The 12,224-nt window shown below is 42.9% G+C and overlaps 2 protein-coding genes across 2 annotated transcripts in view; both read right to left on the bottom strand.

Moving 5' to 3' along the window:
• TM9SF3 (transmembrane 9 superfamily member 3) overlaps positions 1–3,284 on the bottom strand; it is a 66,206-nt gene extending 62,922 nt beyond the window's left edge. Inside the window, exon 1 of the mRNA XM_047073222.1 lies at positions 3,004–3,284. Coding sequence (XP_046929178.1) covers positions 3,004–3,102 — 99 coding nt within the window. The 5' untranslated portion in view covers positions 3,103–3,284. The remainder of the gene's footprint in view (positions 1–3,003) is intronic.
• A 3,104-nt stretch (positions 3,285–6,388) lies between these two features.
• PIK3AP1 (phosphoinositide-3-kinase adaptor protein 1) overlaps positions 6,389–12,224 on the bottom strand; it is a 121,093-nt gene continuing 115,257 nt past the window's right edge. Inside the window, exon 17 of the mRNA XM_047073224.1 lies at positions 6,389–9,886. Coding sequence (XP_046929180.1) covers positions 9,829–9,886 — 58 coding nt within the window. The 3' untranslated portion in view covers positions 6,389–9,828. The remainder of the gene's footprint in view (positions 9,887–12,224) is intronic.

The raw sequence follows: 12,224 nt of genomic DNA on the forward strand, positions 1-12,224 counted from the left end.
AAATAAACTTTAATAAAAATAAATAAAACACTTAGGGTTTTTTTTTCATTTTTAAAAAATATTTATTCATTTATTTTGAGAGCAAACGCATGCCTGAGCAGGGGAGGAGCAGAGAGAGGGAAAGAGAGAATCCCAAACAGGCTCCAAGCTGTCAGCGCAGAACCCAACGTGGGGCTCAATCCCACGAATGTGAAATCATGACCTGAGCCAAAATCAAGAATCGGATGCTCAACCAAATGAGGCACCCAGGCACCCCAAATAAATATTTTTTAAAAATTTCTGGATAGTAACGGCAGAGCATCAAAGCAAGCACAGTATCCACATGCTTGCACAAGTTACTGACTGCACAGGTCAAATGCGCGTTAAGGGGACCTTATCTCTCTTTAATGCTAAGCAAACATCTCCTCAGTAACAACCCATTGTGGAGTTAGACTTACACAAAAATTTCTTTAAGCAGCTAAAACTACTATCAATACAGACAACTACTCAATTTAATACCAAGTGTCTGTCCTATTTTTAGGATAAAGGGCTGCAGAGTATATCCCATAATACTGTAGAGGATGATTAATTTACACTGCCTGAGCTAAAATCCTACCTCCATCCCCACTGGCTGTGTGGTCTCAGACAAGTAACTTAAACTCTCTGATGCTGGTATACTCATCTATAAAAAGGGTATAATAGGATCTTCCTCACATGATTATTTATATTTAAAGTAAGAGTTAATATACGTAAAGTACTTAAAATAGTGCCTCACACATTGTTGCCACAAACGTCCTATTAATTATTATTCCTACCTGGAAATTGTCTTCACAGAAAGTTAACCTAAAGGGCAAACTTTAACTTCTGAAAAATTGCTCTTTAATTAATAATTCAATCCCACAAGTTTTTATTACACAGCTACTCAGCAACCTTCCCTTGGCAATTTTTCTCTTCCTTCAGTATCATTCTCTTACTACCTACTTCTGCCTTCTTGGTGGGAAAAAAAATTCACTTGACTATAAGTTTTTCCGTATTTTTATCTGGTTAAGGAGAATGACCAGTTTCAAGAAATATTTTCAAGAAACTTAAGAAAAATAAAAATTTTGGCTAATAGCCAAAAAAAGAGAGACACTTATCTAAATTCTATACTTATAGCTTAATGCTAGTCTTCCTATAACCTTCTTGCTTTTTAAATAATGTATATTAATAACAGGTAACCAAGTGAGACCAATTCAATGTAGATATGAATAAAATGAAGTAGATTCTAAATTTTTTGTCCAGCAATTATTTCACACATACTATGTCCTCTCAAAAACCTTTTCTCATATATTTTATATTCAATTACTGGCATAAAAAATTGAATTCTCCGCAATGAAATTTCAATGAAATTTGTATTTGCATTTTAAATCTGCAAATTAAACTCAGGCCTTTTTATATACCTCCAATTGGTGAAATTTTAATTAAGTTTTCCCTATTTATAGCAGTTTATATAAAACACAAGATCAAAAAGGAGGATACTCTTCTTAAATTTGTATGCCTGTACCATGGAACTATAGTTAAGAGAGAGTTTTGAGTTTTATTTGGTAACTTTCCTTAAGTGTTCAAAAAATTGGAAAAATATTAGTGACAGTACAATTGACTAAAAGGATGCCCACTGCAAATGAACAGTTCTTACACTTCAATATGTTACCTGACAGAGAAAATGACAGGAAACAGTTTTTCAATTTAACTGTTTAAACTGTGAACAAAATTATCTTAAGGTGAAGTCACAAATAAAACACAAAAACATGTCAATGATTTCAGATGTGGGTCTCTAAAAAAAAAAAAAAATACAGGAAGTTTCTGGCTGTGACTGAAGGTAAAACAGCCAAAAGCTTAGCGCTTTCATTAGCTAAATTAAAAGCTCAGCCAATCCAGCAACTAGAGAAAAGAAGTGTGGTTAATTACAAATAAAATCTAAAGGACGGTCCACTGAATATTTAAGAATGATTGCTTCACTTCCTCACTTATCAGAAATGACAGAAGATTCCCCCCAAATCTTTCAGATTTAGAACATACACAACCTCTCACGCAAAATCATGTCATTACTGAGTTACAGAATTTAAAAAAAAAAAAAAATTACTCCCTAAGCAACATCTCTAGTTACAAGACTTCCTGCGTGGCTCACAGCTACCACTCTGAAAACCATCGAGTTACAGCCCTAAGTGAAAGTCACTTTTAGAGTCGTTAACATCCACGCTTTGATGTGAAAAAGCCAGTTAAATAAACAGCCAACCAATTTTAAGCCAAACGCAAAAGGGACTATCCCCGGCCTACAGGAAGCACGGGGAACGCAAGACCCTTACAGCCAGAAGCTGCCTGGAGACCACCGGGATGGGAGCCTCATCGAGGGGCTAGAAGGGTGAGCAGAAAGTTACAAGAAAGGCCCAGAACTGAGTGCGTGTAGCCTGAGTGCCCGCGTGTACACGTGTAACCTGCTCTTCACCCCAAGTTTATCAATGCTGTCCCCACGCCAGGGTTTTTCATCCGGTTTGGGCAGGAGAGAAAATAAAGGCTGGTGAGGACCATAAAAGTGGTGGATATTTCCTGGTCGGTGTATGACGGGTAATCGTAACGCATCCATCTTCCGCTGTGTCGCAGACCCCAGTAGCCAGAGCACAGCTCCCCTCCCTGGGGGCACCAGCCCCGAGCCCTGCAGCCCGCGCCCCTCCCCGGGAAAGTGAGCGCCGACCCTCACCACGCTCCCTCCCAGACCCCCAGACCTCAGAGCTTGGCGCCATTTAGGTGCGGGTAGGGAAAGGAGGCCCAGGCACTCGGGAACGGAGTCTTGCCCGGGAAGCGCACACAAACGCCTCCTCCCAGCTCCCGGGGTTCCTGCTCCACCAGGCCCAACCGGAAGGCGCCCTCGGCGGCCGCGGCGCTCCGCCGGGCCGCCCAGCCCTCCAGGCCGCGCCGAGCCGGACGGGGCGGCGGGTCGGGTCGGCAGGCCGAGGGCGGCCGCGCCGGCCGGGGGACCCCTCTCACCGTGTGCTCGTGCTCGTCCGCCCGGGCCCGGGGCAGCAACAGCAGCAGCAACAGCGCGGCGGCCGCCGCCACGCCGGGAGCGCCCGGCAGCGGCCTCATCCTCCGCGCTCCCACCGGCCCGGCGCCGGCCCACCGACTCCTCCTCCGCCGCCGCCTCCGCCTCCGCCTCCGCCTCCGCCTTCGCCGCGGCCGATTAGCATCCACGGGGCGCGGACAGACGCACGGGGCCCGGGCCCAGCCGCTGGCTCCTCCGCGCCGCCGCCGTCACCGCCCGCTCCCGAGCCTCCCCCGCCCCCCGGCGCCTCTCAGCCTCTTCCTCTGACTCAGCCACGTCATCCGGCCACCCCGGCACACGCCGGAAGTGCCTCGCGACGCGGGGCCGCAACCGCTGCCGGGCGCCCCACCCGGGAGGCGCGAGTTGCGGCGTCCGAGGGCCACATCTCCGGTCACCTCGCACGCCGCCGGGTCGCCCGGCCCGCTCGGACCTCCGGGCCGGCCTCCGTTGGGCCTCGGCAGCGGTGGCGCGCACTCATGGCCTCGGCCTGGCGCCCCTCGCGGGTGCTGGACGCGCTCCTCGGGCCGCTCCGGGCCGCGTCCCGGCGCTGGAAGCCGTGTGACCTTGGCCAAAACGTTTTAAGTTTTCCTGGCCTCGTTTTCTTCGGCTGTGAAATGGGGTGCGATCCGCAGCCTCTGGAGCTTGGAATCCGTTAAGATACCCCTTGCAAGGCTCCCGTCCCCCGCCGTGAATTGAATGACTCACGCGCTCCCCTCATCATCATCTTGGGGGATTGTTGGACAGGGGTGGATAAGTGTTTTAGAGTCACTTCATATTTGTCGGGCCCCTACTATTTCAATCTTGTTGAAATTCTTGTTCACTTATCTGCCCACTTATATTGTTGGTGTCCCGTCCACAGACATAAACACCTCCTGGAATCTAAGTCCTTTTGTAAGCAGGGAACCTGTGCGCCGCCGCCCTAGTTTCTGTGCCTAGACCAGTGCCAGACCTGTAGTAGGAACTAAAAAATTGCTCCTCCTAGGAATATGGATCCACCATCTACACAGTCCTCTGAGCCAAAAAGCTGGAACTTTAGTCGGATGTCTCTATCTTTCAGCCATCAGCAGTCAACAAGTGTTAGCATTTGGTATCTTAGAAATGTCTCAAAAACTTATTTTCCCTTTCTTTCTTATGCCAGTAACAGCTAATCTCCATCTGACTACATATTGCAACAGCCTAACAGGATCCCTGCCACCAATCTTCCCTCCCTATTTATCCTCCCCAACAGGTGCCAGAGTGATCTTTTTAAAAAGAAACCTGATTATATCACGCTCTTGTTTAGAACACTCCTTAAATATTGTTTAAATAAATCATGGAATCAGAGCTAAAATTTTCAACTCCCAGGCACTGTTCCGAGCGCTTTACACGTGTTGGCTCTTAATCTTCACCAAAACCCTATGAAAAGGCACTCTTGGTGTGTTCATCTTACAAGTATGATAACTGAAGCACAGAGAAGTTAAGTGGCTTGCTGAAAGAGCAGTTCCAAGCAGTTTTGTTCCAGAATCTTACTACTAATGGACTTCTATCTGTACAACCATTTCTAAAACTGAAATAGGCCTGTTTGTACTGGCATGCAATGATATTTAGAGATACTTTTAAATAGAAAAAGTTGACAGAATATAATCCCATTTTAAATGGTACTATATTAGTCTACCCATAGCAAACGATCTGAAAGATAGTAATTCAAACCATTGACACCAGGTTCAGTTTCTTCTTTGTACATGCCTGTAAATATTTGGATGGTTTTTACAATGGCCATGTGCTATTCCCATGTCATTGGGAAAAGGTTCTTGCTAAAGGAGAGCCCTGTCAACATGCAGCTGCACAGACCCCAGATTATCAGATACCAACTTTACCTTCTACCAATCTCTATGCCCTGGCTTCATTCCTATATTTCCCAAATATACCCTTTTTTTTTTTATACTTGTCTAGAATGCAAATAAGTGGACGATTAGATACTCTCCTTCCAGGGCTAATTGAATTATCACCTCTTCAGTGAAACCTTGCATGACACCCTGGGAAAGCTGAGCACCCCTTCTTCAGGATTCCAAAAGCATTAGGCATGTTATGTCATAGTTACCATCTTTCATCTCCTCTTCTGTAATACATTCTGACCCTTTTTGATGGCAAGGACTATCATTTTTTCATCTTTGTATCTGTCCCAGCTGCTGGAATAGTCATTGTCACATCATATACATTCAAACTATTTGCTGAATGAACAAATGAAGACCTTAATAAGTGAAAAGCCAAATAGCATAGAGGATTTACACAATATTTTCTAGCCAGTCTAAAAGACATCACAAGGCAGTACATGATTAATTGCTGAATGAATCCTACACCAGTGATTGCTATAGAAATCGGAGGGGGCGTCTTATACATCTTTGTATATCCCCTAGAGCACCTAGCGCAGTGACTTACTCATAGTGAAAGCTCAGTAAATGCTCTGTGAATGAATAATCACTGCTTTTGAATCAAGTGATGATGTGCAATTGAAGAACAAGCAGTGTAAGTGTTGAATTAAGATGGATGAGTAGTTCCTTGCTTAAACATCCATCACCAGCCTCCACAGATTTGAGGCAGTGAGCATTTGCTAGGTGTTGTGGGGAGCACTGGGATGGCAATTACTTAGGGGTGGGGAGGACACAAGAAAAAGTAAAAGCAATCATTTAGGGAGTGTAGACTTAAAACCAGGAAATTACGCACACAACAGAGAATAGGCATGACAGTGTAAAAAACAGAACTGTGCAAAATGTGACCAACTGTGCAAATGTTCAAGAGGCAGTAAGAGCAATGGGCAAATAGAAAAGAGGAAACCCTATTTTGGTGGAGAATTTGGAAAACTTTAATGGAGGGAAGAGCATGTAGGGTCATTAACTCAACAACTATTTATCAAGCATCTACTATGTGCCAGGAATTCCAGGAGGCACTAGGATATGATGATAAATGGCTTTAGGTGATAGAAGTCTGATGATAGGTATAGAAAGAAGGAATAAGAGTTAAATAATAGGCTTGGGGGGGGGGGAAGGACTGTAGCTTCACATATCTTTGGAAACTGATGACCTCAAAGCTAAAAAATAGAACTCAGGGGCATCACCCAAATCAGGGCTGTTCTGGTAGACTGGAGAGTGAAAAACATTGATGTATCTTATTGCACCAGTTTCTTCATCCTGATTAGTGACCTCATTCCCTGTCACCAAAAGGCATGGGAGAAAACATGCTAGTGAAAGGAAATACCTACCCCCCCCCCATGGCTATACAGTCTTTTTTGTGGTAGTCCTAATAAGACTCAGTTGGTGAAAGGGCTTATGACTAGTAAATGACCCAGAAACCCACAATTTCCATCTTTATTCTCATTCTTGATAAACATGATCTTCAAAAATCGTGCTCTATAAATAACAACATATCTTCTGACTTCCAACCTCAGCTACTGTTGGAGAAGGTAACTGAGAGGATCTGACCGCTAATTGGCCCTCGAGCTGAACCCTGGCTATTTGAGGATCCTCACCCCCTTCCCTGTTTTTGGAATATGTACTCCGCCCACCATTCCCAAAGTGGGAGCCATTCCAAGGACATAGCCTTGAATGAGTAAGGTGTTGTTGAGATCATCTGGACAGTATATGTGACTGTACCCAGTTAAGGCCTCTCTATATGAACTTTTAAGATTCTGGCAGGCAGGTGAGGAAGATCTACTTGCCTTATGACCGCCCAGGACAAGCCTTATATGTAAATTTCCTTGCTTATTAAAACTGCTACCCTATCAACCTGGAGTGGTCTGCCTCTTTCTTCACTCTCCCTACCTTCTGTGTACAGTGGCCAGTTTCAGATCACCTTTTCTTTGAAATTGTATTCCTTCTTTCTACTTTGTTATGTTGTCTTTCTAGTATTGACTTCTGGGGTGGGCCAGTCCTTCCATTGCTATTTATCACTTTGCACCTCTATCTTTTCTGTTTTTGCTTGAAACGTTTTAGTCACCGGAAAACTTTATAATTGTTCGAAGTTCTTTCTTCAGGAAGCAATCACTTAAAACATTTGGTTCTCAGACTCAAATGAGTCGGTATTAATGCTTCCTCAGCCAACCAGCTGCAAAACCATACACTATTCTTTGACAGAGGAGCACAGAAAACCATCTTATTTTCTGGTGCGTATGGGAGAGGGATCTAAAAATCCCAACTACTGAGGTGATATAGGATAGGCTAAAACCTCTCTTTTTTAGCAACAAAGCCAGAAAAATGGAGATGAAGAGTAGGTACTTAGCTTGACTTGTAAAACTTCTCATTGAAGTAATTTACATCCTATCACTTTGCCTAATTATGGCGAAGCATTAGGGATTATTCACATCATTAAATACGTCAAGTTAAATGATTTGATTGCAACACCAACCTCTTGCTCATAATCTTTCATTCTTCATGCTTTGTTGCTTACATTGTTGGGTTACCTGCTCTCAGGTTTTAATACAAGATGAAGGAAGAATACTAGCCTAGGAACTGGATGACAGCATACTTTGCACAGTTAGAAGGAGAAGCAATGGCAGTGAATATGACTAATAGCTTCCCTTTCTATTGAACCAGCTCATAAAATCTTGGGGAAGGATGGTGGCAGCTGAGTTGTCTCCCAAAGCATCACACAGAGAGCTTTTTAACAGTCTCTTTGGATACCTAGTTACAATCTAGTTTCTGATCCTCACTGTATTGGAACCCATGATTTTGTTACATAACATATTCCTAAAAATGTGTATAAATGTTGAGTATGGAAGTTGAATAAATTCACGTCATAATGGGTAGTACTGTTTCTAGAGAATGCAGAATTTCACATCAACATTAGAGACATTCTTTGATAACATGGAGCAGTTCAGATGTGCAATGAACTCTGGACCATTTCCACCCATGTCTCAAGTGTGTCATATTTATCAGACCCAAGTTTCTAATCAGCACTTTCAATTTTATGTTTTCCATTTACTTTCACAGAAGAATAAAATGTAATAAAATATTCCAATATTGCACAAACAGTGATGTGCACACAAAGATGCTAACACCATTAGCTGGCAGTAAGTTTTGCCATGTTATTGATCTAAATGCTTATTAGAGAATTATAAAAATCTAAATTTGGCAATCCAAGAGGGAGCTTAGAGATATTGAATATAAAAAAGTGTAGCTTTTATCAAAGCCAAGTGTGCTTAAGAGACCACCTATAAATAAGAGAAAAGACAACAATACCAAAATTATAATTTCTTGTTCTCCTTTTATCCCACATTACCCTCTTTCTCCCAAATGAGTGACAAGGAGAGTAAAGGGACCACTGCAGAATGGCTACTATGTGCCAGGCATTGTGATAAGTGATTTGCACAAAGACTGTCTTAATGGCCACGGCCAATAGTGTATTTTATGTCAGAAAAAAGACCCACGACCCAGAAGCTATTAACTCCAACAAGAGTCCTCGTTTGCTGGACTGATGAATGAAATTGAAAAAGAACCTCGAATCATTAGAAAAGGACACAATAAAACTGTAATTAAATAGATCATTAATAGTGTGGCTTATATATGTCTGTGTGGGACAAAGAATATATTTCATGAAAAATCACCAGATTTCTGATATTTTTTAAAGAAATGTGTCTGATACTAATTTTACTGTGTGTTTAAGTATCAAATTAAGGATCTGTGCTTTGAAGGTAGATTTCTGTGCCAGTGACTCAAAATTAATCACATATTAATGACATATGACAATCATGATATACTAATGGCTCTCTATTCTCCGCACAGATTTCCTAAGCCTAGTGGTAATAATACATTTATAAGAAAATAGATAACTGTTTCGATTTTACATTCTTCCTTTCTCTTCTAACCTCTCGGCAGAGAAAAAGTCAAGGATCCTTCTCTCTCCTTATGGCTGAACTTATAAGATCTATAAAGACTGCAGAACAATAAATGGGGTCACTGGCATCCCAAGCTTCCAGTTCCCAACCATTTATAGATGTTCCTTGGTAACATCACTGTTTTGAAAGCATAGTGAAGTATAAGTGCCCAAATTGAAAAAAAAAAAAAACAAAAAACTTGATAGTCCCATGCCCGGGAGATATGGAGGAAGGATATTTCTGGAAGGTCAACAGTCAGTGACTGAATTTCTACATGCGGGCATTTCTTGAGGGAGAGTGACTGGCTATCTAGAGATGGTTCCGGACTTCTGTGGAACCTCAGATTTGTATTCCACATACAAGGAATTAGGACTAATCCCTCTCTAAAGTCATTTTCGGTTTGTTTTGTGTGACCAGCTCCAACATTTAGACACCCTCCTGAATCTACAGAAAAGTTGAAGAACTATTTAAAAGTCAGGACATATCTTCTTACTTGAAAACTGTAAGTCTTAAATCATAACCACTTCTAGAAGTTATGCTGGACTAGCAAATAAGTAAGGCCTAATATAAGTGCATTTCAGTAAAATCACTCATAAAGTACATTTCTGATCAATCTTTTCAGGCTTCTGACATGCCAAATTAGAGGTAAGTATTCCCATTAAGTCTTTATCCTTTTGGCAAAGAAGGATGTGGATCAATATACTTGGTGATGGTGAATAAAGTCCTCAGTTTTTCACTTCTTCATGCCTTAATAATATCTTCTTCAAGGAAAGCCCAAACCAGCAGGGCCACAACAATATCAGCCATGAGAGTAGGTCTTAAGGTCAATACTCATGCCATCATACTCAACATGAAGACATCATTAACAGGCTGAAACTGCAGGTCTCAAAGTCCCGAAGTAGGCAGGTTTTAGGAGGTGGAATCAGCGACCTCTGGGTGGAATAGGTGGAGGAGAATGGAAGGTCTCCCTGGTTGCAGGCCTGAAATGAAAGATAAAGGTCACTATTTTAAAATGAGTTTGATTAACTAGTTCTCAGGCATCCATGGTTTGTGGCAAACTTGGTAAACTATGCAAAGAACACGTTCTTAGTTAATGAAGCCATATGGACCTCAGGAGGACCTCAGCATCCACAGTGCTGGCTGTGGATCACAACCTTAGCTGCACATTAGAATCACCAGTGGACCTTTAAAAAATACCAATTCCCAGGCTCTCTCCTAGACCCATTCCATCATAATCTCTAGAGGATAAGGCTCAAGCATCACAACTTTTTAATAGTGTCCCTCCCCCAATGAATTATATTAACCATGTCTTTCATTTTCTGATGCTTTGACCCCCGGAGACTTGCTGATCCTGGAGGAAATGCCCCTCCCAAGGTAAACTAGTTCCTAGAGATAGCAACTTACTGAAGAGCAGACCTTTCCTATGCAAACTAACCAATTCCACCCTATACCCTTATACTACTTTCTTCACGGTTTCTCACATTTGGGCCACTACCCATCTGCCCTAATCACTTCAGGACCAGGTACCAGACAACTAAGGACAGACAGCTAGGGACTTTTGCCCCAGAGCCCACTGAAATTATTCAAACTAGCCAATCCTAAATCTGCCTACCCTAGTTGTACCCTCCTGCAGAAATCACAGTAAAAGTTCTTGCCCACTTCACTGCCCACTCCACTGTTCCCCCCACTCCACTGCCTTTCTCCTGACTAAACCTGGTGCTTCCCAGTGAGCCCCCAGAGCCACCAGGGCATAATGTGCCCCCTCCTCTTGGGATCTAGGAGTACACCAAACTATCTTCTCAAGAGCAGTTGTCTCCTGATCTGTTGACCTTGCCGTATCTAAATAATACAGCCTATATTTTAAGACACCAGTGATTCAAATATGCAGCCAGGCGGGAGACATATTGTAGTAGGTGGTCCCTTGAGAAAGGAGTGAAGAATTTCTGAAGTCTGCTTCTCACAACTATGCCCTCATGGGATCGCTAAGTGTGTTATCCCAACTCCACATTTGCTTTCCTAGAAGCCCCCCTCCATGTTATTCTGGATGGTTTTTATTTTTTTTATTTTTTTTTTTTTTAAATTTTTTTCAACGTTTATTTATTTTTGGGACAGAGAGAGACAGAGCATGAACGGGGGAGGGGCAGAGAGAGAGGGAGACACAGAATCGGAAACAGGCTCCAGGCTCTGAGCCATCAGCCCAGAGCCTGACGCGGGGCTCGAACTCCCGGACCGCGAGATCGTGACCTGGCTGAAGTCGGACGCTTAACCGACTGCGCCACCCAGGCGCCCCCTGGATGGTTTTTAAACAGTCCTAAATGCCATTCCAGATAGACCTGGGTGAGTCTATTTACAGAGAGGTTCAACAACGGTAGATGGTATTTCCACATGTGTGCTGTAAAACCAATATTTAATTCTCTTGGAAGCAAGTCAATAAGTCAAGAAAGAGGGCTTTGTCAGGTGCCATAATTGAACTGTGCTATCCTGGAGTTGCACAAAGATTGAATGAATCAATGATTAAATATTTACTAAATGTCTCTTGAACACAAGTTTTGCATAGGTCAAGGAAATAACAAAAGAGTTGAGAAAAAGAGGGGCCGTCTCAGGAACAAGATAGAGAAGCAGGAGTAGAAAAGAACAACCACAGACATCCTCAGAAGGTCCTGCTATGGCCCCTGGGAATAGATGGTTTTGTGTGGTTGTCTCTTTATCCAGAAAAAAACAAATGGACAGTCTCCTTCCACCTCCCCAACCTGACCTATGAACCATGGGCTTATAGGAGAAGGCTGAAGGCCAGTCAGCCTTACTTATTAGCTGAGTACATTTAGGCTTCCCGGCTGCCTCGCTGCCTCCCTCCCTTCCTTCCTATCCATCTCCCTCCATCTCAAAAAACATTTATCTACTATGTGTCTACTCCTGGGTATGACATATAACAACAAGTAAAATGGGAATGGATTCAGCCCTCACAGTGCTGAGAATGTAATGGATAAGACAGACAACAGGAAAAATCAGTAAACTGCACTGTTTGGACAGGGGAAGTTCAGAACCTGTGGGAACACATAGCAAAGGCAATTATGCACACATCTGAAGGACAAGTTCAACTTCTCTGAATGTGTTTCTCACCTACCAAACAGAAGTACCTACAAACACCTACACTGGAGTGTTGTGTGTTGCTTGGAAATGACAATTGGTAAGTGGGTAGCACTGTTTCTGGCCTTTACTCTAGAAGTAAAGAAGTACTCAAGAAGTACAGCTAATAATTTTAGCTTTATTATGAATAAAGATTTTTCCCATGTATGCCCCATGAGCCTTACAATTTAC

Source organism: Lynx rufus, unplaced genomic scaffold (assembly GCF_022079265.1).
Source record: "Lynx rufus isolate CCGP_SWC_20201006 ecotype Redwood Valley unplaced genomic scaffold, mLynRuf1.p SCAF_11, whole genome shotgun sequence".
In the NCBI taxonomy this organism is placed as follows: Eukaryota; Metazoa; Chordata; class Mammalia; order Carnivora; family Felidae; genus Lynx; species Lynx rufus.